At 40.4% G+C, this 27,398-nt stretch overlaps 1 protein-coding gene and 1 long non-coding RNA gene across 2 annotated transcripts in view; both read left to right on the forward strand.

Moving 5' to 3' along the window:
• LOC136010853 (uncharacterized) overlaps positions 1–8,502 on the forward strand; it is a 51,145-nt gene extending 42,643 nt beyond the window's left edge. Inside the window, exon 3 of the long non-coding RNA XR_010611033.1 lies at positions 8,347–8,502. This is a non-coding gene — a long non-coding RNA (uncharacterized LOC136010853). The remainder of the gene's footprint in view (positions 1–8,346) is intronic.
• A 3,026-nt stretch (positions 8,503–11,528) lies between these two features.
• Positions 11,529–27,398, forward strand: part of ST6GALNAC5 (ST6 N-acetylgalactosaminide alpha-2,6-sialyltransferase 5) — a 73,017-nt gene continuing 57,147 nt past the window's right edge. The window contains exons 1-2 of the mRNA XM_065673608.1: positions 11,529–11,594; positions 12,185–12,406. Coding sequence (XP_065529680.1) covers positions 11,529–11,594; positions 12,185–12,406 — 288 coding nt within the window. The remainder of the gene's footprint in view (positions 11,595–12,184; positions 12,407–27,398) is intronic.

Below are 27,398 nucleotides of genomic sequence, written 5' to 3' on the forward strand. Positions count from 1 at the left end.
CTCAGTTTACCGTGTTACTGAAAGGCAAGGGATGTCAAGAACTAGTGGCAGTTAGACATAGCTGATTTCAGGGCGAATCGAATGTCCCACCACCTTCTCTGGTTCACCTCTGTCCTACCATAAAGATCACATTTCATCCAAGAAATGTATTTCCTTGGCCATGCAAACTTTTTCATAGAAGGAATGATGATCTGATTACACTTAATTACAGAAGCCTGTGATAAATTAGAACCAGCTGCTTAGTTAGTTTCATCAGGTACGTCTCAGCATTTCACCTGTACTTTGCTGATTTCTCTGTTGCCATAGGGACTAATTCTAGCTTCCCAAATATGTAGCATTGGGAGTGGTGTGGAGGTTACAAGTTAGAGCTCTACATGAGCTGGTAGTGGAAGGATCTTTGACAACATCTATCTGCAAGACACTCACCTGGTGCGTGAGAGAACAGAAAGAGAAACTAGGAATGGGAGAGGCTCAAGTAAGGGTTGACATGTACCAGAGAGCACCACTGTGGGAAGATGTTCTCTTGGAGTTACTAAAGTGAGCATAATGCTGGACAGCAGTACAGGAACAATCACAGAATCATAGAATAGTTAGGGTTGGAAAGGACCTTAAGATCACCAAGTTCCAACCCCCCTGCCATGGGCAGGGACACCTCATGCTAAACCATATCACCCAAAGCTCTGTCCAACCTGGCCTTGAACACCGCCAGGGATGGAGCATTCACAACCTCCCTGGGCAACCCATTCCAGTGCCTCACCACCCTAACAGGAAAGAATTTCCTCCTTATATCCAATCTAAACTTCCCCTGTTTAAGTTTTAACCCATTACCCCTTGTCCTGTCACTATAGTCCCTGATGAAGAGTCCATCCCCAGCATCCTTATAGGCCCCCTTCAGATACTGGAAGGCTGCTATGAGGTCTCCACGCAGCCTTCTCTTCTCCAGGCTGAACAGCACCAACTTTCTCAGCCTGTCTTCATACGGGAGGTGCTCCAGTCCCCTGATCATCCTCGTGGCCCTCCTCTGGACTTGTTCCAGCAGTTCCATGTCCTTTTTATGTTGAGGACACCAGAACTGCACACAATACTCCAGGTGAGGTCTCACAAGAGCAGAGGGGCAGGATCACCTCCTTCGACCTGCTGGTCACGCTCCTTTTGATCTTAAATGAAATCAGAATCTTAAAATATCACAGAAAAGGGTCTGACATTTAACATGGGGGAAGCAGGAAGCCAGGAAACAGAGTAATCCTCATCTACTGAATATCTGGGAAGTTGTTTAGGAACTGTAGCTGCCTGCAGAATCTGTTTTAGAGTCTCAAAAGGGTTAGTAATGTATAATAAAATGGGATACCATTTAAAGGGCAGTTCTGCAAATACAAGCCCTCAGCTCTAACACATTCTATTTTAGAGTCGCCACCCAATCTCCCTAGTCTTTTAAAGATTGGTTTGCTCCCATTACCAAAAATAGCACCAACAGTGGGCATCCTTGACTAGTCTCCCTCGAAAGTCAAAATTGAGATAGTATTGTGACATTAGTATGCATCCTTGCTCAGAAGAGTGTAACTGATGCAATACATTTGCAGCAAATTTTAAAATTTCCATCATAGTAAAGAGAAACTGCCATTCAATCCAGTGAAATGCTTTCTCAGCGTCAAAAGATGCTATTACCACAGGACTGGCATCATTTTTCATCTTAAAGAGGATATTAAATAAGCACAGCAAATTCGTGCAGGTGAACCTACTGTACTAAACATAAAATAAAACCACGCATTGTTCAGGATGAATTATTTTAATGCTTATACTTTGAATCAATTGGCCAATAACTTTGCCAATTTGTTAATACCTGCATTTAAGAGTAAAATAGATCTATGTAACTGGTATTCCTATATGGTTTAGTCTGTTCCAGTGTTGCCACAATCAGCACGCTGGAGTTGCAGAATATCTGCTGGTCAGCACCTGGTTTGCATAATCTAGTGTTGCAAAGATGCAAAACCAGCCAACATCAGCTTGCAGAAAGATGTTCCCCTTCTGAAATGTGAAGGCTAACCTTGTCTAATGATGGCAAGATTTATGAGCAATTCAATAGCAGTAGACTAGAAACGTGAAAGGTCAGCCCATGTGTAAACAAAGACTAAGCAGCTTTGGATAAGATGAAAGATAAGATGAAGATCCGGCTTAGATCCAGATCTGTTTTTCAAGACAGCACAGCATGCTAGGAAGTAACATCCTTATATAGAAATATTTAGGGTTGAATTTAGGAATATGCTTTAATCACCCAGGTTTTGAATACAGTCTCCCTCTTAATGGGTCTCAAGCTCTAAGCAGCATGAGGCAGAGATGTTATTTCTCTTTATACCACTTCTCTATTAAGATCTAGAAATGGTATTTCCTTTAAATTTGGTACGGTCAGAGAGCAGCCATTGCATACCATGTTTTCTCTGTGTACTATATTCTACTTCCTTTGCTAAATCCTAATTATCTGGCTTGAAATGTTAGCAGCCCAGGTCAGCCTTTGGGCCCCAAAGCTATCTTTTCTGCCTGTGTGAGTGAAATTGCGCAGATCAGACTTAATACATTTCTTAATATCTCTTTTGACTTCCTGACTGCCTGTGGTGATGTCTAAGACCTTGTTTATTCCTGACATACTCCTCAAAGTTCTTCCCACACTGTGCTGTATCCATATTTGCTGCATATATTCTTTCTGTCACACTAATTTCTTCCCCTTTCTCTTTCACCCTCAAATATGTACAGCTGTGAATAGGGCACTCTTTCTTCTGTATGTTCGTTAATAATGCCCAGACTGTGAAACTAAAAGTACAGTGCTGCATTTCTAATTAATCAAAAAGACATGCTTTAACAAGATATCTACAGATAAGTATCTGTGCTAGCAATCACCCCATGCTCTGTTGAAAACTGACTTGCCAAGCAGACCCACCATTAGCCAATTATATTATGGAGCTCTGCCTGGACTGGCTAAGTACATGGCGGAGTGGAGGAAAGAGTAGCCAGAAAGGACCTACTCCAGATATTCAGTCACTGGACAAAGGACAGTTTAAAAAAAACCCAACAAAACTCAAACACTCCCCCCCTGCCAAAAAAAAAAAAAAAAAAAACAAACCCAAACCGAAACAACAAATAACAACAGAATTAAAATAAGCGCAGGTGCATCTACTTGAAGATGAGGGTGGGGGGATTTGAGAAAAGTTAGTCGAAGGTTTAATGTGTTGGGAAAATCAGTATAGGGTAATTTGAAAATATTGCAGAGATCAGGGGCTCCTGGACATTTCTGGCTCAGCTCTGCATAGTTTCTTGTAGGCCCTTGTACCTTGCTGGCTGGAGAGATGATGCAAAGCAAAAAGGGCTGAGCAAAGTCCCTACAGAAGATGAGAAAAGGAAACTTAAAACCAGAGCTGGACCATATGTCTAGCACATATGCTAATAAAGGCCAGTCCAATTTCTCATTAAATGAGCCTGTGAATAGTCCATCTCTACCTTTTGGGAAGAGTGAAGGAAAGACTTGTTTTTCCAATGGCCCATTAGTCTCCAATGTCTCTCATCAGCTTTTGATAAACTGCTGATAAGAGACTGTGAGATTCTGTAACTTCCAGTAGAAGAATAAGAGTCAAGTAATGTTCCAAGCCAGCATTTGTATGAGGTCACTTTCTGCCCAGTTCTGTTTGAGACTTTTTTAACTACAAGCTGAGAAGGTAGACATTGCTATCACAGCAGTCCTCGAGTGATGCTGAGAAGTAAGAACACTTGCTTTTGAGAAGTCAAGAAGGTTCAGATTTCCAAAAGAGGCTTCTAATTTTCAGTGCCTAACTTAGGGCTTCGTGAGCTTCAATACCCAAGATACTAAATATTCATAGCTATGAATATTTAGCTGGATTTGAGTGTCCAGCATTCCTTACCTTCATTACAGAACTATTTTCTGTAAATAGGGATGAAGCCAAATGGATTTTGTGAGGACTACGTAGTGTGTAGACAATGCTTGAAGATGAATAGTGCTTAGGATAAATTTTTTGGAGGATCCTAAAGATATAGACCAAGTCAGTGGTTTCGTTGATTAAAATGATTGAGCCAGCTACACAAACAAAACTGGCAGATAATTGCTTCTTTCCTCACTTAGGAAGAAAGTCTAATATTGTCCACACTTTCTCACCATCAAGATATCAAACTGTGTACAAAAAACATCTCACAAATCAGTGACTGAACAGCTATTGCATTATTTTATGCTAATGCATCACACCTGTTGTTTTCAGTTCTCTGGTAAGCTTTTGTTCTTCATTACTGTTTGCAAGTTCTTGAACCACAACCCGCAGTGCTTCAACCTAGCAGACTGCTAGTGAGTTGGAGCTGATGTGCAGATGGACTCGAGCTCCTCTGCACAGGCTCCAGGCTGGGTGATGTGAGCCAGCTTTATCCTAGAAGGCTTTAGTCACAGTAATATGCTCCTGTGCCCAAATTAATGTGCCAGTATAGGCATGCTTTTGGATTCCAACCTGCACAGACTGATATTGCTTAGAAGCAGAGAAGCTCTCATTTATCAATGGACAGAAACTGAACCTGGCAAAATGGAGTAACCATTGTTGGAGAGTGATTTGGGATTGTGACAGAGATGAAGCAGTAGGACACTGAGCAGAGGAAACTCATACAATGAGCAAGAACAGCTTGTGTCACGTTACCACCTGTTCCTTTGACATCTGAATTTATGGTCTAAACCATAAATGGCCTAAGGCCTCATTTATTTGAACTTGGGACAGCAACAGCACATGCCCAACAGAGCTTAGCTTCACATTGGAAGTACTGATCACAAGAAAAACTGAACAAACCTGACAGAATTGGGGGGCTTTTGGTATCAAATAAAATTAGATACTTACCATATGAACAAAAACTATTGTAGAGGAAGAAAAAATAAAATAATCCCATCTAAACTGAAATAAATCACAAGCAAAAAGAGAAAATAAAGCAATTAGATAAATGAGTGTTCGATTAGAATGATTTGGTCTCTGGAGAAATTCAGCAAAACAAAAGGCCAAATGCAATTCCCACCAAGGAAATAATCAGAAGGCAGCCAAAGCACTGCAACAAAAATGGAGTCTGTATGTTCCTGGCACTATAGTTTATGGGAGAGAATAGATACATAATCATAACCTTGAATAAAATATTTAACCATGATTGGGAAAAGTACAGGATTTTTTAAAGTTCTCTCACTTGAATCAAAAGCAGGAGGCAGGTGGTGGTGACAAAGGCTGGGGAATGTGATAACAAGTATTAATAGCAGTTCAAAGAAAGGAGGGTACAGCTGCTGCAGGAAATGTTGGATCCAGCTCTGCAGCTGAGCTGAACTTGGTCCTCTGCCCTGAAATGTAAGAAAAAAAAAAGAGTGTATATAGCCATGGATTTGCTGTAATCCATGATTTGAAGTTGCGAGTAGACACCCAAGACATCTATCCTGTATGTTTTTGTATTTGTTTAAGAGTGACAAATATCAATAATATGGCAGAAATGTTTAAACAAGGACACAGCACATTGCAAAGGAGGACTATCCATCTGTTTTAGCAGCTGCTTTAAAGCATTCAGTTAGGTATCTATTGCAGTGAAGAAACTCTCCCACTGTTTCACGCTAGTTCCTACAATGCTTACTCATCCTGGATAGAAGAGTTGTTTAGGGTGGTTTGCAGTCCCAGATTTGGACATGGGAAATAATTCCATAGCCAAATTTCTTCTAGGTCCAGATTTCATGTTCAGTTGCAACAAAGCAAGCCATATAAATGTGGTCACTATCTCCATACCTTTAAAAATGATTGCACCCCAGGCCCAGGATCTCTGATATTTCCTAGTAGAAATCTATGCCCATATGAATCTGCAAATGGCTAGAACCAATGCTGTTACATGCAGCTCCTTCAATCCCTGTCACTTTCGCTGGGAAACAAGAATACTCAGAACCTCTCAGCAGTAAACTCAGATCCCCCAGACTTCATTTAGGTAGCTGTGTCTGGTGTATACTGGGTAAATGGAAGTACGTGTAATTTTAGAAGCACACAGGACACGAGCATGAAATTGCTGAGCTATGACAGGAGTCACTGGCAGCTATTCTCACACTGTACATTAACTGATTTATGGCTCTTCATTTGCATATATGCTTATATAGTGATATACTATATGAATAGTAAAGATGGTTTCTATAAACCTGTAGATAAGAACAGTAGCTATTACCAAAGCTATATATAGCTTGACCACTGAAGGACTTTACTTGATTCTGTGACTGTGCCTTTTCAGTTTGATGGTAATGGATCCCCTTGTTGCCAGCTGTTGTTCAGCCTGTCATCATAAGTGATGTTTGTGTTTGTTTTAGTAATAGCAGGAGAGTTTCTATCGACTCTCTAATAATATACAAAGAACTGCAAACTAATCCATAATGAGCACTTATCCTTCTTTGCTTCCTTTTTTCCTTCATGTCTGATATTTGCTTGGTAACTTTTTTTTTACTTTAGAAATTCTTTTCTGTTTAACAGTTTGACTTCCTGTTGGTATAGTTTTTCTCTGCAAAGGAACACAATGAAAGCCAAGCCATTCGGGACCCTGTGGAGATCTCTTTCATTACAGCAAAGTTACCCCCATAATATTCAAATGTATCCAATCTCTTGTCCTTGATTACTTTAATTCTTATATCTATGGTCTGTTTATAGAGATTATGTATGCTCTTTTGTTTTGGTGGTGGATGGTAAAACAAAAGGACATGAAGAACAGTTTCTGGTCATGCATGTTGGTTTGATCAAGTGGTATTGGGTACCCCCAGCCACAGCCCCCTGTGCTATTTTCTTAACCTTCAAAGTTCCTGAATTTAGACATGGAACTCTGAGTGTGCTGTATACTCCAGGATGTGCCTTGCTTAACTTCCCCCCCCTACGCAAAAGTGATTAGAATGAAGCATGGTGTTTCACATGCAGTCTTAAAGCAGATGAGTCCATTCAGTTGAGCTAGACAGATTGTTTCTGAAACATCCAATACTTTTATTTATGCTTCCTCAACTGGAGAGAAAACTAAGAAATAAAAAAAAAAAACAAACCAAAACAGCAGATTCAGCAGATCTTATCTCACTATTTTCTCCCTTCTGTTTTCATTTGCACTTCTATTTCCATGCAATATTTCATTTTTTTAATGCATCTATCACTATTTGCTTCTGTCAGAAGTTCAAAGGCAGCCTGCTTTCATAAAGAAGAGACATTATTGACTGATCTATAATATTGTTTCTACCTTTCTTGACCAATCCTCAATGCATATTTCCAGTTTTGAAAAGCATTTCATGAGTCACTGGGCAGTTGGAAAAATCTATAGTGTAAGCTCATTACTTTGCTGGCTGCTGAATGTTTTGTACCGGTTGTGTTTGCGATGCAAAAATGCAGCCCTTTCTCTCAGGAAAAAAGAGGTTAAAATTTCATGTATGCATAAATAATAAAACAACACATGGAGGTGGTATCAGTGTGATATATTTAATTTCCTATACATCTTTGGCCGCCCCTCTGTCCATTTATCCACACAAACTTTCATCATCTTCCAGCCTCCTTAGTAGCATCTTTGGTTTCATTTTTCTCGTCAAAAAATGCTTACTTCTCCCCGTGAAGAGTGGCATTCCCAGCCATCCTCCCAAATGTCACTGGCTAGAGGTCCAGGACAAGCAATATTCTTTTCTGTGCTAGTGATTGTGGTTTAAGCTAATACCTCATGAGGCTGCAGAACTAGAAGTGGGAGCTTTATACTTGCTTGTGATCTCCTGGTACCAGCAAACGAAGAGGGATAAAAGATGTACAGGAGTTAAATTTGGTGGGGCCAGGATTTTACTCTTGAGGAGACAGATCCAAGGCTTCACAGACCACAGAGTATAATGGAAATGATAAAACAATGCAACTTTAACAGGAATCACTTTTAGATTAATTTTACAGTTTGAACAAATACTTTCTCATGCTTAGCCACTTACAGAATCTTGGTAAGTCAGACTTTTAATTTCGAAGGCACAAGGATACCAAAGTGGTCCTGATAAAATTAAACTCCCCTCCCCCATTCTATTTAAGCACTTCTATCACCAATATTTTTTCTGAAAAACATCTTCATACACATAGCGTGATGGGAATGTATTTAAGTGCTTTCAGCACTCCTGCAGAGTAAGAGGCAGAACTCACCTAGAGTTTAACTACTTGTATCACACAGATCCCTTTTTTCTTCACTCCTTTGTGAAACGTAGTAGATAAACAAAACCTTCATTTTCTTACTCTCTTTAAAACTGGGCACAGATCTAAAACAGAGCTCTAACATATCCTCTTTTTTTTTTTTTTTTTTTTTTTTCAGCAAAGGAGTCACACTGCCATCAATGAGTCACAAAATAATAAAACATTTAAGACTGTCTGGGCTTTCATTCTGAGGAGGTGACAGCGCTGAAGGGTAGCTCCAGCTTCCAGTTTGTAGGCATTCTGTGTACTGCCTGCAACCACAAACACCCTGCCTCTGGTTAGGGAGCGGAGGTTAGAGGGACAGCAAGGTCCAGAGCAGGATTTGCTGGAGTCACACAGTTAGTATCCAATGTGCTCAGGGAAAACGTCCTGGCAAATATCATCTGGGTCATCAGCAGAAATACTAGCCATTGCCCTTACCTTAACTTCCATTGTATGACTTGGCTACCACCAGTTGCTGAGATGGACTGGCAGAGATGAAGAGTAAGAGGCTCTTCCACTTGAGTACTCATTCCATTCATTATATCAAGGTGTAGATTATGCTGTGTTGTCTCTGTATCAGCCTCATGAAAATCAACCATAGTTTGAAAGGGTGTTTTACATCTATACAATGAAATCTCTGAAAGACAACCTGGGTTAAAATGCATTATAAAAAGATAGTTGTTTCATTCATCCAGACAGCTCAGGGTCAGTTGGTGTTTGAGCAGTTTTATTTAGGAATCAGTGAACGAGCTCTGTTGCTCCAAGTCCATTGTCAGTTTTAAGAAGTCTGCCTCTGTCTGCATCACTACTTCTTACACGGTTTTCTCACTCTACTCATGGATTTTTATTTTGGTCATTTGCATCTTAGGTTCTCCAGAAGCTGCCACAAGCACATTCTTATTTCATTAGACTGTTTTGTCAGCCTTGTAGCTACCAGAAAGCTGGAAACAAGAAGTGTAAATTGGAAAAGGGGACAACCCACTCCTACCCTTGCAGATGAAATGTTCTCCTCAGTCAGACTTTGTTGAAAAATCTAGCCATGGCCCTGCACCTTTTTCTCCTGGGCTAAAGAAGGCAGCTGTTTATGTTTTAATCTGTCTATACCCCTAGCTCTAAAGGCGAATAGAAATGCACAGACAGTGCAATATCCCTTGCATATTGAAAATAAATTGGTTGAGGCAGGAAGTCAGATGGACTTTAAGATGTTCTCTGTATTGACTCTTTTCCAAGTTGATTCAACGCTTATGAGTTCAGCCTATCCTCTTCTTTTTGCAAGTCTAACTATTGGGTACACAGATGTGTATCTACACGTATGTAGATTCCAATAGTGTTAAAAGACAAACCTCCAGATAGCTAGAACTATTAGTTCATGGGAATTTAAAATTAAATTAAATAGCTGGGCTGTTTTCCAGATGATTTCTAAAGTTCCCATACTTACGCATAAAAATCTGTAGGATTTACATTACACTACTGTATTTGTTTCAGTGAGCATTTGACTGCCAAGAATACTGTCTATGACCATCATGGCAATCTAACTAAATATTTGACGAGCAGAAAGCTGGACAATATTCAAGTCAAGCATTAAATTAGAAAATTTAGTTTCTCTCCTTTATCGGTAGATTTTTAAATCAGCCTATTCTACCAAAACCCACAAGTTTAATGAATTTGGTCTGACATACTGTGTAACAGCTGTCTAACATACAGCCACTAGCCTAAATCATAAAAATGAAGCTTCACTTTGGCATGGCAAAATACATTAGAAAGGCTTAGAAAGGTCAGTCACCAGCAACCTCTTTGCTGGTCGTTGAGAAACAGCACTGTAAAATGCATGAGCTGCCATTTGCAGTCTCTTGCAGGAAGCCTTGGAGAGCCACAGATAATTTGCTGTCAATGATTCATCAAGTTGGCTCTTTGTTTCACTAATTTGAGTGTCAAATGCAATCTCCTAATAAAGAATTACCAAGACCTGATAAGATTCTTCTTATATTGCTTCGTTTGTCTTAACAACTGGTACTATTGAAACCAAACTGAATAAATAGCAAGCGTGTGTGCAGTATGGCATTCTTCTCTGGAATGATGAGGAGTGTTCACTGTGCTATCCCCTGATGTTCTTGTTTCTTTTTCCTTTCTTAAAACGCACTGAATGCTGCACACTGTGCCTGCGCTAAGGATGACATTTGTTTCACTGTTAGTCCTCCAGTGAATTAGTAAAAATAAAAAATGGATGTCAATGGCAATTCCAGCCTTGAGAAAGCTGCTATTGTGACCATGGTTGAGTTAGCCTCCTGATCGCTTTCTCCTTAATGTAATTTTTAATGTTATATAGTTATAGGTTAAATGAGAAGCCATCTATTAGAACCATTATTTCCATCAGTAGTTTCAAGAAAAATATCTTCATGATTAGGAGATGGATGATTTTTCTTTTTAATGCTATGGTGTCAGTTTAATAACTGCGTAAGAAATCAACATTAAAACGGCTTGTTTTGAAGGGGCACATGTATAAATGTGGAATTCCCAAAGCAAGAAATCTATGTAATTTGAGATCTGATGATAAAAAGTTTTCAGAACTGAACCGTACACCATTAATACAAAGAAAGAAATAATAAAAAACTTTGGGAGGCTGCTTAGGGGTGGGAAAATGTCCGTCCTCAGAAACCAAAAAGATGGCATAGGGAGCAAGCCTGTGAGATTTACTGTTAAAAACCGAAGAGATGTTCTGCCAAAAGGTTTGGAAGCCGGTTTTTATGGCTTGGGGCAGGTTGTGTGACAGAGGGCGGTGTCAGCGCCGCGCAAGGAGTTGAAGGCGTCGATTTATTTTTTCTTGACTAACGTGAATTTAAAGAGTTGCCTGAACGCCGTCAGCCTCGGGAGACCCAGTTGGCGGCGAGAGAGCGACGAATTCTCTGGCAGGGAAAAATACAAAGGACATCATGTGAGGGTCGTGCCCCGGTGCTACCAGCAGGACAGAAGCCTGGGCCGAGGGAGGGAGCCCCTGCCCCGACCCTGCCCGCTCGCCCGCCGCCCACCGCTGGCCGGAGGGACGGTGCCGCGCGGTACCTGCCGCGGCCATCCCCGCTGCTCGCCAGCCCCCATCCCCGCCCGGGGCTCGCCGGCAGAACGGGAGGCAGAAGTTAACTTCCACCGGCTCTGGAGCCGCCGCTGCGCCGGCAGGAGGAGGCGGAGGAGGGGGCGGAGGCAGGCGGGGCAGCCGAGGACCCGGCTCTGGCAGGCTCCGAGGGTCCGGCCGGGTGTAATTCCCCCGTAATCCCCACCACGGCGGCGCTTCCCTGGCCGAGCCATGTCTGCGGCTTCCCCGCCATGCCGAGCCTAGCGGGGAGCGGGAGGACTGGCGACCGGGAGGCGCACAAAATGAAGACCCTGATGGTAAGTGCATTGTTGGCACTGCTCATCCCGGCTCCGGCGGCGGGGAGGAGCGGCGCGGTGCGGGGCTGCCCCGGGCCCCCTGCACACGCTCCAGCCTCCTCGGGGCTGCAGCCCCGCGGCGCTCCGGGATCGCGCAAAGCAGAACAGAACCCCAGCGGCGGCGGCGAAGAACTTTCCGCTTGCTTTCTTTTATTCGTGTTGCTCGCTGTTTGGGGGGTTTGTGTGTGTGTGCGTTTTAAGGAGCGGATAGAAAACCGATATGCTTAAAGGACGAGGTTGGAGGTAGCTGCGCGGGGTGTGTGTGGGGAAAGCGCTACAATCCCCAACACTCGTTAGAATGCGGGAATGAGATGCCCGACGGGAGACGGCTGCATGGGAATGAGAGGCGCGGGGGAGCTGGGCACACGAAGGGGCGAAGAAGCGAGGAAGCAGGGGTGGGGAGGGGGCAGGAGGAGGAACGAGGAGGTTCCCCAGTTCTGTCCTCGCACTTTGCCTGATCTCCGGTGGCGTGAAACTTGCGGGCGGCGGTGCGCGGGGTTGGGTCCGCGGCGGGGGAACCCCGCTGAGCTGCCTCTCTCTGCCCCCCGCAGCGCCACGGGCTGGCCGTCTGCTTGGCGCTTACCACCATGTGCACCAGCTTGTTGCTCATGTACGGCGGTATCGGCGGCGGCGGGGGTCGCCCGGAGCCGCGGCGGAGGCAGCAGCAGGTGGCGGCGGTGCCCAGTCGCCCGCCGGGACGAGGCCAGCACCATCCGGCGCTCCCCGTCGGGGCCGGCCTCCTGGAGGGGTACATCAGCGTCCTGGAGCATAAGGTGAGCCTCGGTCGTGGGGCTGCCCTGTCCTCACAAGGGGGAGCCTGCCCCGTACCTGCAGAGCTCTCTTTCCTGCCTGCAGGCTAGCCGCCCAGGGATCGCGTTGGTCTGGCTGCCTTGCTGTCAGGGCTGGCTCCTGCACGTGCCGTTGCTCCTGGCCCTGTGTGCATGGATTAACCGGGTCAGGACCCGGTGTCCAGCCTGCTGTTAGGCCTGTGTGCAGTGTTGGTCATCTCCTCCCTTGGCCTGTAGAAGATGGAGGGTGAAGTGTTTTGTTTCTAGTGATGAATGCTAGAGGTACACTACAAATGTATGTTTATGATGATGTTAGGAAGGGTTAAAAAAGGAAGTTTAGTTGCTAGAAGGAAAAGTCAGTAGGTAGGTGTTTATTCTTAGCTCATTTTGTCTTGGGAAACCAAGAGAACTGTATCTCCTGCACAAACGACCTTTTCATCCTCCCCCTGGGAAGCAGAAGTTGTCAACCATAGACTCTGTTCTAGAAACTAGGGGTATCTCTTTAATGGTGAACAGAATGGTGTCCCTCCCCTTGACACAGGAATTAGGAGGCTGGATTGTCAGACACTAATACCCGTTTACCAGAGATAGGCAGCCTAAGCTTTGATATCTCACAGGACAGACGTAATGAGATAAAGTGAGCAAGGTGGCACATCCATGCTGAAGAGATACTTGAGTTTCAGTAATTTTCTCAGAAGGCAGATTCCTCTACTTGTGCTGTGTTCAGTTTGCTGTGTTTACCTGGAAACTCCAAGGACCCCCTCTGCCAAAACCCCAGATAATATTTAGTACACACACTTCTTGCAGTAAAAATCTACTGTAAAAAATAAGCACGGGAAGTGAGGATTCTCAACTTCATGTTTTCACATCCAGACTGACATCTTTCTGAAAAATATGTTTGTCAAACAAGTTACTGGGCTCAGTTTAGAGGCACTGTGTGAAGACTAGTGACTTTGATATACAGAGATTTTTATTGTTCCTTCTGGCTTCACTTTCTATGCAAGAGTTATCTGTAGGACTCTTAACACAGAAAAATAGCTCATGATGGTCCCTTGTAGGCTTTATTTGTTTTCTTACATGATTCTTCTGGAAATCCTCAAGCATAGTGTCTGTGTAGAAAAAGCAAGTTTGGCCATGGGGCTTCCTACTGTGTTGAAGTGTTCTCTCATCATTCTTTTGTTCTTCTTGAACATGACTGTAGTGATGAGATGTAGATATATATATGCACTTTTTTCTTTAATTTTTTTTTTTTGGAAGTAGTAATAATTGAAAAGGCATCTATGGGAGTTTTTTAGGTTGTGTATGTGAATAGCCCTCCTGATACCCTTACGCTGGTTTCTCCTGACTCCTGAACACCCCTCATTAATAGAACATATTTAAAATCATTATTCTGTGTTTATTATTTTCCAGAGTAATTTTAGTGTTTCCCTGTGTTTTGGAGAAAGATAATACTCTTTTTTAATATATTATAATATGGCCCAAGCCCCACAGATACTCCATTTCTGAATTTCATTTAATGTAGCTCATACCTCACAGTAATACTCTGCTGAAGGTTTAATAACTTTTCCACGTAACTTCTGTGGGTCAGAAAGAAGATTGTGCAGTCCCTGCTGTGTTCCCAGCTTGTTTTTATTTTAATGCACATGAGATCATGCAGAGAGCTGTGTCAGTATGGTCTACAGGGGAGTGAGGACACTGTATTACCAATGGAGAGAAGAGCTTTGACTCTTAATAGTGTATTTGTTTTAGTAATTTAACAGACCTGTATATTTAACATGGATTTACAATCCCGAAGTACATAGGTTTCCTACAGAAATAAAATTGGAGAATGCAAAATAATCACAGACATTAAGGGCTTGGAAAAGAAGGACAGAGGATTGGTGATGATGAGAAGAGGGAGAGAGATTGCAAGAACTGAGAAATTGTGAAATATTTTCAGAGAACATGTTTTTTTTTTTGTGGGTGGAACAATGGAGAATACAGAGAAAACAGCTTGAATAGCAAACAGCGTTAAAGTCCATCCCAAAGTGGGAGAAAATGAAGGAATTGGGGAGGTTTTAAGGACTATTAGGAGAGTGTCAAGAAGAGCGCAAGTTGAAATTCTGTAGCTGTGAGAAGGAGGTGATACTTGAAGGAAGAGGGAGACCTGGAGGAAGTTGAAGAGTACCTGTTGTATGAGGACAATGGGCTGGGAAGGGTAAGAGACTTCAGCAATGGTGCATGTTTTTCTGATGGCACAGAGGTGTCAGAGTGAAATGACAACGGATGGTAGATTTTCACAATACAGCTTCCTTAATTTCCCACATAGAATCTTGGGATTATCTGTCAGGTTGAATGACCTGAAGCTGAATGACCGTTATGCTAAATTCATCCTTGGAATGTGTTCATGCATGAATGACAGTTATGGGAGATTAATGCCTAGATCATTCAGATCTAGGAGCTGAAACAGGTTCTTGACTTCAGGAAAACTTTGTTTCTGGATCCCATAGTTTGCTTTAATGGGAAGTGTCATGTTTTTGGTGGTGTACCCATTCTGATGTATTTAATATGAGTAACATGCACATATATGTGAAAGCTATTTGATAAGTACTGACGTTATTATAAATCCATAATTAAAATGTTAGTATTGACACATACAGGAACTGTCATAAGGTAGTATAAACATTTCAGGGATAGAATCTGACAACTGTCTACATTGTGAGATACTATATATTACAACTGTCTGTCACTGTGAACAGTACAGCTCGTTTAGTAGTTTTGGGTGATCATATATGGAGACTGTTTGCCAGAAAATCAAGGCGCTTAGTAAAGTACCAATGATTTTGAAATAGATCTTGCAGTATTGTAATTACCAATAATTTTCCTCCTTTTATTTTATATTCAATAAGAATTGTAGTTTCTCATTCATCCTGTCAAGATAAGTAGGCAGTTTCTGAAAATACAGCCAAAATACATAATATTCTTTTTACTGTGTTGAATAGTCTTTTTGCTGTAGTCTTTTGTTACTTCATCAGATTTGTGCTGTTTTGTTCCTTAGTGCTTTGCCTTTGTGGTTTCTGCAAGCCCAGTTTTTCCCAAGTCAAGCAGCAGAGATCAGAACCCATGTTCTCAGCTTTAGCAGCCTTGTGCAGTTTAGCAGTGCAAACTTTGTTCTTGTTGAGCTGAACTCTTAAACCAAGAAAATTCAGAAATGCAGTCAATTCAGACATTGATTCTTGGCATTTTGCCTCTGCATGTCCCAGAGCAACAGCAGTCATTGTTGATGGACGTTTGAAATGAACGAATAACATCTCTTTTTGTTCCCAATAGCCAGATGTTTATATCCTAAAAACTCCCACATCTGGAACAGAAAACATGGTTTGCTGATGGTTCCTATTGAAAGGTCAAGGATTGAAATGGAGAAGTAGCAGCTACGCTTCCAGTTCGAAGAGCTGTTGCTTCTCACAGATGCATACTGGCAGAGTGTAGCACTGCTTAGTTATTGCAGCTGTTCAGCAATTAGAAAGGACAGGAGTCCCAGGCTGTCAAACTAACATCTTTCATGAGTTCCTTGACTGTAATCCTGAAATTAAAGAGGTTTTCTCACTGGCATCGAGGGAGGCAGAATTATGCTCTTCTGTGCAGAGGCATGGGGATAAGACTTTCTGTTGATTTATCATAGTGCTAGCAAGAAATTACAATGCTAATATTTTTAAAGCAATTACTGCATACAAATATGAGAGCGTTAATGAAAGCAGGAAACCTAACACTCTTCCAGAACTTGCAAGAAATAAAATATTTAACTATTATATTGCTATTCTGAAATGAATGTGAGAACATGTCTCTGGATAGTTAAAAAGCTTTCTACACAGTATTGACTCAACAGTTGGTACTGCGAGTAAAATATGAATTTGTCACATATGTAATTGAATAATATTTCAAGCCATCAAGGATTTTGTTTCTTAGAAAAGAAAAAACCCATATCAAAATCAATCTTGCAGACAAAATCTGTGATTTATTAGAACCACATTTAAATACCTTGAGAGCATTGAGATCAATGGGATAATTTAAGTGATCGCAATGATTTCTTTATGCTAATGTAAATTATCATATGCAAAGAAATCTTTGTGATCCCTTTAAATTAATGTAGATCAGAGAACAGTGTAGTTAATGAAGTGTTTGAGGAAGACTCATTCTGCAAATAGTGCTATAGCTCCTTAATCTCTGAGACACAGTAAGTTGTTCTGGCATGAAACTTTTTTTTTCCAGGGTATTAAAGTTTGTGCACTTAAAATAGCAGGGTGGATCTCACAACATTTTATATACTTTTTAATAAGTGTTAGATATAAAGAGTTAGGAATTGGATATTTTTTACCTAAATAGTTAAAGCATTTACTGTTTTGGGCTTGGGCAGGTGGAGGGTGTCACTAAACCAACCTTCATAATGAACATATGTGGAGATGGGAAGGAATTAAATTACTTTGAGGGTTGTAGTGTCTTTCAAATGAATTTATCACAAAATCATATTGGATCTTATATAAAAACAGCTTGTCTTGCCTGAGGTGGGATCAAGCCCATTGAATTGGAAACCATGTACCATGATTTCATTGCATGTTTGTACTTGCCCCTGAAATTGTTACCTCTTCTATTATGCAATTGAATATTTGATGGAGCTTTTATTATGTGAGAGATCCGCCAGGGGGAGACTTTATTCTAGAATAACCTTGCTGGGGACAGCTGTGTCTGCCCAAGATCCAGGCACGGGGCGAGTCCTGGAGGCCGCTGGTTCACCCTTTGCTTGGCTTCCTGGCTTTTTTAAGATCTATTTTATCATTGTTTTGAGGTACTGTAGTTACCTTTCATGCTGATAAGCTGCGGGTTTATTAAACCCCTTCATAATGCTGTCAGCTTAAGAAAAGAATTAAAACCATGAGAGTCAGAGAATGTAACTGAATATCCACAGAGAGGGTAGGGACAGTTGCTTTACCAGGTTTACCCAACATTTGCATAATGGCTATCTTATGCTTTGTATTTTCTTACTTTTGAGCTACTGCAGTAGTGTGTTTTTTCAGCCTAACAAATCATAGTACTGAGGATTCATTTTTTTTTATGACTGTTGTCCAAAATCTTTAGCAGCTTCAGTGTGCTAGATGATACTACCTAGTGTGCAATACAGAGTGCACAACAGTGATAGGAAATGGCAGAACATTTTACTGCTTTCCAGGTTGCTTGGCACCTCTGCAAAGAACCAGTAGTCCTAGCCTGGCACTGTTCTTATTTAAAGTATCTTGAAGTATTTTCAAATGTTTACATAAAGATATCAGTTAGCTGTGCAGTTTATGCATTTATTTTATGAAAAAGTCCATATTCTGTAGTTGGACAAAATTTTTTATTTTTTTTTTTTTGTAGAATCCCGAGTCCGATGTCTGCTTGAGAGGGAACACAAATGTGCTATGAGGGGAATAAAACCAAGTAATATTTCACAGTTATTCTAAAACAAGTGCCATTAAATATGAAACCCAACTAGTGGAGATAGTGACTCCAGGCACGGGCCAGGGCCTGTTGTTTAAAATAATTGTCTAAAAGGAACACAGGTACAATTAAATATCCAGATGTCCTCATAGCAGCCTTCCAGTATCTGAAGGGGGCCTATAGGGATGCTGGGGATGGACTCTTCATTAGGGACTGTAGTGACAGGACAAGGGGTAATGGGTTAAAACTTAAACAGGGGAAGTTTAGATTGGATATAAGGAGGAAGTTCTTTCCTGTTAGGGTGATGAGGCACTGGAATGGGTTGCCCAGGGAGGTTGTGAATGTTCCATCCCTGGCGGTGTTCAAGGGCAGGCTGGACAGAGCTTTGGGTGACATGGTTTAGCGTGAGGTGTCCCTGCCCATGGCAGGGGGGTTGGAACTTGGTGATCTTAAGGTCCTTTCCAACCCTAACTATTCTATGATTCTATGAAAATGGAAAGATGTTTGGCTTATATATAATGTATGGTGTTATTATTTTAACTGTTTAATGTGGTGCATAAAAACCTACCCAACCACAAACTAGCTGTGTTCTGATTGTTTCCTGGTTATCAAGAAGATAGAGGAGAGTAAATAATAATTGTTATACTGAAAACAGAAAGTATTGGAGTTTATATCAGGTGAAGATCTTGCCCCATGTAATTTGTGACATCCTGTGATGTAGCTTTATTCTTTCACAGAAGTTGAAAGAAACATTATTTCAGAGACTGTATCACGAAATCTTGATGATTGATTTCAGTCCAAACATAAATAGGAGGTAGAGGTTCAGGTCAGGACAGTTAATGCAGAATTGTGTTTTAATTTTATCACATTTCTTAAAAGTCACATCTCACAGCAGTGTCTGATACCAGAAATTGGTCATAGCGTTATCTTGGGTTTACAACTGACTAAGACAAATTTCTTTTTTTTTTTCCTTCATAAAAGAAAAATTGCAGAAGCATGAAGATGCTCTTATTTATTTTGTGCTTCTGTTTTTTGATTGATTCTGGATTATAGCCTCTATCCTGAATCATGAAAAGTGACAAATGAGTAAATACCCACTTTCCTGGTTTATGAATATCTTATGCATCATATTTTAATAAGTGGGTGCTGTCCGTTTCCCTTGTCTGCTTCCCTGTCTTCTTTAGTGAACATGCAGAATGCTTCATTTGATGTATATGCAAATACTTCCAGGCAGAGAATTGGCAACACTTCGTCTGCTAGTGAGATTTGCCTGTCTCTCATGCAAACCCCCTGAATTGTTTTTCTTTTCATTTTCATCATTAGTTTCAATGACCACATTTATATACCTAGTATGTGCTGAAGTGTGTTATATTTGATAACAATTTAAAGTTACTGTATTGTGCACTTTTTTCAGAGTCTTTCACTGTGAGCATTTTAGGCTATTTTCATCTTCCTGTGAAGACAAAGTGTTCTTTTGAAGGGTTTTAATCCTTAGTGGAAGCAAGTCTGAACTAAATGAGATTTTCAATGACAGGAAATGTAATTTTTGTTCACAGCTGATGGATATCTCTCAATAGAGTTCCTTAAGTTCTCCCTTTCTGCTTGTCCTGGGGCGTAAGTGGATATTGAGTGTCATCCTAACTATGTGATATCCTCAGAACTGTAGACTGCAGGTAGTTTCCTTTTCCCAGTGACCTTCCTTACTGTTTTAACCTGTATTACTGCGTAGTGCTCTGTATGCACAACCTTGCTGCTGAGGTGGCATTGATAGGAAGAACTGGGTGTATTAATTGAACTTCTAATTAGGGCAATTATGATCAAATCTGCAGCCGTTTGGTTCCTATATAAGCAGATGTGACAGCACAAAAGCTACTTTGAAGGTGAGGTGAAGCATTATGATGTTTCACCTCACTCTGTTTCACCTCATCCCTTAGCGGTCTCCATTAGTCATCACTCTTTTTTGCTGTAACAGTTAAAGCTTAAAGGGTTAAAACCAGCTTAGTTACTGAAGTTTTCTGTCAGCTGGAAAAACAACTATGTTCCATTTCAGAAACTGCTATTAGTTGTTCTCCATTGTCATTCGGAAAATACCCAAATACAGTTAAGAGTCACATGGGGAGTGAAGGGACAGGTCAAAGCTGAAACCTTCTGTCTTCAGAGAGTCTTTTTGCAACAGAAGTGCAAAATACAAATGGAGATACAGGCCACATAGATCAGGTTTTCTTAATTCAGATTTAATAATCTGGACTGTTGTAAGTTATGTAGAACAAGAATATATAAATATGTACTTCATCATTGAATACAACTTGTTAAGAATTCGTTGCATCTGTAGAAAAAAGATTCCATTACAGAATGGATGGCTTAGTAAGAAATAACGTGGGAAAGAAGAGAATGTTTCTCAGTAAACAGTCAATATGCTTGGAATATGTGTTTTTGTTTTGTAAATGTTATATTTTGATTTTAGTATGTTATTAGCATCCTCAGGTACTGGCATGATGTTAATATTGCTGAAACAAAATATTCTGTAAATTTTATACTGTTGGACAATATTAAATTAGAATGTATCTTGCCCTCAGCTATAGCAGGTCATAAAAGTAAATGTAATAACACTCAGCAGAGCATCAGTCTAAGAGTTATCTCTAAGGAAAAGAAAAATTCAATGGTGCAAGTTTGTGTAAATGTATATCTGTATTGAGCTTTGTGCACAGGAAGGTTAAAGGACTATTGTTCTGCTTAAGAGATGGCTTGCTGAGAAATAAACTTATGGAGACTGCATTCATCACCAAGCACATGCTACTTACCAGGTTGCCTGCATGAGGTTTAAGCCTTTTCTCCCAGTTTGAGAAACCAGGCTGAGCTTTGTAGATAGTGGCGTGGGTTACATTCAGGCCTATTTCCTTTTAAACTTTCTAACCTGCATTGCATTCTCGGTGGGTAGACATTTTTATTCAGTTTCAATGAAATTCACCCTTGTGACTTGTATGAAACATAAGCATCTCAGGAAACAGGTAATCAAGGCAACTGGCAAGAGGGTAGCACATGGTTATGGGCCAATAAAGTGCGATGCAGAGATCCCAAAGCTAGTGAAGGTTGGGTCAATAAGCCTACGTAGTGCAGTTTGAGACAGGCTTGCTAGCTTGAGTTGTGCAGTATTAAGAGCACAATAGTCACACTGTATCTGAGCAAGTAAATCCTGACCTTTTCAGGTAAGTTTCTTCAGAGGCTGACTGGCTCTGCTTTGTGCATTCAGGAGCAAGATAGGCTGAAGCTACATGGGGTGCCGAGGGAACAGTGGTACAGACATGCGCAAAACATTTCTGAGCAATTCTCAAGTGCAGTGTCAGGGACTGAAAACAGCATTTGACATACTAGCTGTCTTTCACTTCAGCCAGCCAAACTATATACACCTTGTATTTGCAGAGATTGAGCATTTGGCCGCAGCAAAGATATGTTTAGAAAACATTGTGGTTTCCAAGACTTGTCCATAGTCTTCATGAGAAAGCTTTTGGCCAAATGCCCGGAAGCAGTGCTCTCCACACCTTATCCTCAGTCTTTACGCGGAGCGCAGAGGCTCACAGTGAGTGTGTGCTGTTGTACCACCTGTGCTGTCCCTTCCCTGCCTCCTCTCTAACTTTCAGTTTGGCATCTTTGGGTCAGTCCTTCAGACACTTGGCTAAATTTCATCCCTGGAGATATGAATAATGACACATGTGCTCCTAAATTTTGTTGCTGTCCATTTTATTCTTAATGCTACTGTAAAAGGGTTAGTTTTACACATCTTGGCATATTAGTTGGCTCTAAAATAGGAACATAAAACCTCACCATACAGCCAGTGGTCTCACTGCATCTGCCAGAGCGATGCAGAGTTAATATTGCCTGTCCTTCCTCAGCTCATCTGCCTGTGCCTAGATAGTTGTAGGTGGGCTCTTCTTTTTTAAAAACAACACATAGCAAAACCCTTTTTTATTTAGATAATTTCTTCCTTAACACTTATATTCCATAAAATGCTCATTATTGATGTTATTGATGACTCTGCAAAATATATTTTAAAAATTAAAAACCTGTAGCAAAGTCACAGCTGTTTCCATTTGTTCATCTACTTATGTATTCTCTTTGTAACACTGCTCTGGATTTCTTCCTGTTTTTAATAGTGATTCATGAGCCTTACAAAGACTGAGACAGTTTGTTATAATATTGCTCACATTAGCCATGAGAGCTACCTCGGACATGAATGGGACTATACATAATAACCAGCGCTTCAGTGGGGGTTTCCCCCTCTTGCTGAGTGCCAGCTGACATGATGTCTAAACATATGGCTGCGTGGGATTTTGCCAGCAGACAAGAGCGTGCTCTGCTCTCCCTTTGAGCTGGTTGGAGATGCACCGGCTCTGCTCTGGCAGCTGGGTAGCTGCAGTTAGCGTGTTGCTAAGCCAGAACTAATAAGTCTGACTGAGAAGCAGGGTTTATTATCTTGGGGTTAGCAGTGTGTTTGGTGTGGTTATGTAGCTTACACCATAGCGCTTCTCTGCATCTGGCTATCTCGATGCATGGACAGAGTTTGCTTGTGGTTAGTTGTATGGAACATGGTCAGTATTTGCTTACATCTTCCTGTGAAAACCTGATAGTCCATATCTGAATGGTTTCCTAATCCTGCTGCAGAGGAGTGTTTTCAGTCCTCTGCCACACCACCAAGAATTTCCCATCTAATACAATTGTGAAATATACAACTTACAGATTTATTGTAGAATTGCACACTTCTCAGTGTTCAGTCAGAAGTTCTACTTACCTGCCTCAGAGTACTCTTGTTACTTAAATTTTGGTCATTAAATTGCCACCAGTTTAGTGCACTTAACAAAAGAGACTTTTTCAGCATTTCTTTTTTGTAGAGCAGCCTATATGATAGATGATGTTGTGGATCATCTTTTGGAGTTTGAAATGAGACCCTAAATTAAGTTCACAGAGCATGATTTAGATGACTAACTAAATCATGCTACTTAGATGACTAAGTCACCATTTATGATGAAATTGGCTCTTTTCACTGGGCAGGTACTTATCAAAGAAAAGATTTTAATTGCTTTATAAAATCATAAAGTTAAGAGGGGTTTTTGCTTGTAACATGGCTATTTCTATAGACTGGTTTATTTCACTTGCAATGTTCGTGTTTTCGTTTATGTTTTCTGGTATTCTTACCATGTATATTTCCTGCATATTTCTTTGGAAATGTTGAGGACTGTGTCTTAATTTCAGTCAACGAAGAATTTTTGCTGATAGGATATTTAGTAATAGCTTCACTAACGTAAGACTGCTGAGCCTTAATGTTACTCTTTCTGTATGTAATTACCATAGATTTAATTTTGATTTATCTTTTAGTTTTTATGAATAGCCAAAAGCTCTAGTTTTTTACAAGTAGAATCAAAGCTAGGGCTAAATTCTTCACTTTTGCTGTATCTGCTTTATGTCTCAGTAGCAGTGAGGGGCAGCCTCACTAGTTATAGGTCTGCTGAATATTCATTCTCAGGACTAGTGTTGGTGTATCCATGATGGTTTAAGGGCATAAATGAGGTACTTTGTGCAACTGGTAGATGTAGAGGAGGGATATCAGGGCCAGGAGAGTATCTCTGGTATTAATGTGTCTGATTTCTCCAGCACAGTGATCCCTTTTGATCTGCAGCAATTTCTGCAATACAGAACAGCTTTCAGGGTATATTTAATTATGCCTGTGGACATTTTGGCCTGGAAAGTGAAATGAAGCTTTAGAATCCTCTTTCACTCCCAGCTGTGCTGATCTGAAACTTTGCTCAGCTTGATACCCACCTTTTAAGTGTAGGGATCATGTTTCTGCTCTCATGAAAGATGCTGAATGTTCCGCATCTTAGGCTTCAGTAGAAGGTGCAGATGCTGTCTTTGTGTCAGAGCTATTACTACTGTCAACATGGAATAGCAACATATCCTATACATACGTACACATGTAACCTGTAAGAGCCCATATTTTCAGATCAAAACTAGGTCTGAGACAATTCACAGGACCTGAAAACCTGTCTTTGGGGTTTCATATAGGTGTGGAATACAGTGAAATGGCTGCGTTTGGAGCACCTAAAGAGTTTATGTTAAAATCAGAGCCATTATGCTTTTATCAGTGCTCTCAGACACATACAGAATAAATGATTGATGATAACATGCATCAGCTTTATTAAAGTTTCTCAGAAATGATTTTTTATAATTATGCCACTTCCTGGGGATATTTTTCAGCGTGTTATGAAGATGACATATCCTATTTGTAGTGCATTCTGTGGAAAACCAAATCATTTTAACATGACAATTAGTGTCCTAACATTTGAACTTTCAGGTATGATGCTTAATTTCCATGGTCTGTAGCCAATAGAAAAAGAAGATTAATTTTACTTGAAATTGCAAGAGGTGATTTCAGCCACGTCATACTAAGTCTGAGGACCAATAGATTTGTAAGTTCTCAAGACTTTCTTAAAATGGAATGCATTGCTCACAGGAAGTGTATGAAAACCTTTTGACTGAATTAGAGGTAAAACCAGCTATAACAGAGCACTGTGGAAGCCAGTTTAGCTGAAATTGTAGTCCCAGCGCCTCTTGATTGTGGATGATGAGGTTGCATCTGCTTGTCTATTTTTATTGGAATTGCTTTTCTGTGTAGCAGTCTGTGCCCAGCAATGAGACTTTGAAATTCAAAATAAAAGTAATCTTGAGGAAAAAAAAGTAAGCTTTCTAGTTTCTCTTTGTTTTCATTGGAAAACAAATAGATCTGTCAATATCTTTTTTTTTCTGTTTCATATCCCATACTTTATATCAGTAAAAGTACTGAAAATTACATTACACTGTGTTTATTAAAGTTGTGCTCCTATGCAGTAATACACATAAGACATACTGCTTTAAGGATTAAGTTAAGCTCCTTTGTCAAGCCTGTTGGTATGGCAGGACTGTTAATCTTTAACTGTCAGAGTCTGGTTAGATCCTTCTTTAGACTGAGGCCATGTCTAAGTGCAAAGAAATTAAAACGAATAAACTGTCCTAGTATTTATGCCTTATTTTTGCACAGAGTAATCAATAAAAAGAGAAGCTGTGTTATACATACTGCTATGAGAAGATTGCATTTCAAGCTCTTACTTAGCAGCATCGTAATTTTATGTTTATGCTTGTGAAATACGAAGACAGAGTTGACAGAAGGTGTTCAAAATACTAAATTAATGATAATAAGATGCGCAGTGGGTGACAGCCCATTGAAAGAACAGGGAAATTTTGTGGACCTACATTTCCTAATTAAAAGTCCATAGAGTTGTCTACAGTATGTTCATGTTTCATTATATCAGTAATTATTCTTATGATTTCTTTTCAAATTATAACATTGTCACAAAAAAGGAAGTGTGCTATAGTTGCAGCATATTTAGACGAGGCAAGACTTGAAACAAAACTGTATGAAAAGAATGATGAAGCTGGGAGGCAAATTTAAATTCATTGTGGAAGATTAAAGCTAGTATTTTAGCCCCAACAGGGTGTAAAACTGATAGTAAGGAGTCACAGTATTATGCTATAGGTATCAGAGGTTTACATTTCACTGTGGGTGTCTACAATTTAATTATTGTTGTCCTACCTAAAACTTCCAAAGATTAATTTTTAAACAATTATCTGATAATAGCCAACTAGTGCAATTAGTGCAAGTATTCATTCAAAGTGGCAACGTAATCATACAATGAAGTCTGGGTTGTATGTTGAAGCAGTAGGTAAAATACACTATATAGAAGCTTTTGAGTGTGATAGATGCCTAAGATGTACTTTTCTAATCAGGCTATATTTTTTTTGAAGTAATCAGAAAAGAAGCCCTCAAGTAACAATTTCCTTTCCCATTCTCCTGCAAATAGAGTTTCAAGTGTCTGTTTTTACATTTTATACACATATTACTTTCCCATTTTCTGAAACAAGAGATTCTCTCCCTCAACTACTTTATACTTACATATCACCTTGCTTCTGAGGATCTCCAGGTGCCATAGAAGCATTAAATGGAGACTCCTGCCTTAAAATACAGGAGTATTAATTCCTCATGGGGGATAGTAAAACAAAAAAGTTCAAGCCATAGTTTTGACCTTGAGTGCCCAACAAGGAATTTCAGGTAGGAGTTTGAAAACTGAGGGGGTTCAACCTCGGGATAGGTGCACAAGCAATCATTTGAGAGACCTGACATTCATGCATGGCTTGGAAGTGCAATTTCAGACCTTGTTCTCTGTAACACTGAAGATATATACCGTGGATTGGGAGAGTTACGCACCTCAATAGGAGATACCTATTCTGCTTTGTAGAGCTGCCCATCAGAAAAGTTCTCTTGCACTCCAGCTCTTCTGCTGGGACAGAATCATGGAGGATGGTTTAGCCCAGATAAAAGATAATGAAAGAGAATGTGATTTGTGGTCTCGAGTTGGGGATCTTACATGGAAAAGGTGTGTAAAGCATTTGAGATCCTGCTCCAGAAGCTGTTAAAGCACATACTTTGAGAAGCACATAAACTGGAGATTACAGCACTACCCGGCAACTTTCCAAAGAGCTTTCTAATATTTTTTACTGAACTGTATAACTCCCCCAGCTTTGCCATATGTGAAGATGTTGGATGCCCTTTGAGACTGCTGGACTTACACCCTGTCAGATCATAGCGAGACACACAGAAAAAGCAGTGCTTGAGCTCAGATTTAGATGGTGGCTGAACAAGGCTTTTGAAGACCATGCAGCTGGTTTTGGCTTTCGGGTTCTGTCAGAGTGTCGTTTACTATGTCTGATACACTGAGAGCTCACTCTAAATGAGTACACAGGCACTTAAATAAATCACTTGTTTTTCAGAGCATGTAGAACCACACGCGTTTTGCACTAACTGGTGACTTAGGGCAGGTTAACTCTTTAAGCATGGTATTTGATGTTTGCAGGAGGGCTGCAGTGTTTTGGGCTCTAACAAACTCTAATGGGGAGTGCAATTACAGGCACAAAAGACCATAAAATGGGCATCCCTCAGGTCCTTAGGGAAACAGTGTATTCATAATACTGGCACCAACTACTTACACAAAGTTCGTTAATTGATTATACCTTACAATATTTGGCATCTATTTTATATTGTATTCAGTTGTGCATTTGGTATCTGTCATATGACATTAAAAATATATATTCTGCTTAAAAATCAGATGTGTTAATTTCATTGATGGGGAAAAGAATCATGATGGTGCATCTCAGATTTCTCTTTGCATATTTAAGTAATCCCCTCATTTTTTAGTGTAAAGAAAAATAAAATCCTTACCTGACTGCAGAAGATCACCAACAAATAGGATGATTTGAAATGTATTTGAATATAGACGTGCTTGCATAAAGTAGCTGACTGATAGTTTTGAAGTATGAAGTCTATCACAATGCTGTGAAACAAGAACAGTTTGAGAAGACCAGGAAAAATCATGCCATATACCCATAAAGATCATCATTAAGAGCAAAGCTCTTGACTTTAGAGTGTCAGTTCGGACCTTAA

This window comes from Lathamus discolor, chromosome 3, assembly GCF_037157495.1.
Source record: "Lathamus discolor isolate bLatDis1 chromosome 3, bLatDis1.hap1, whole genome shotgun sequence".
Lineage (NCBI taxonomy): Eukaryota > Metazoa > Chordata > Aves > Psittaciformes > Psittacidae > Lathamus > Lathamus discolor.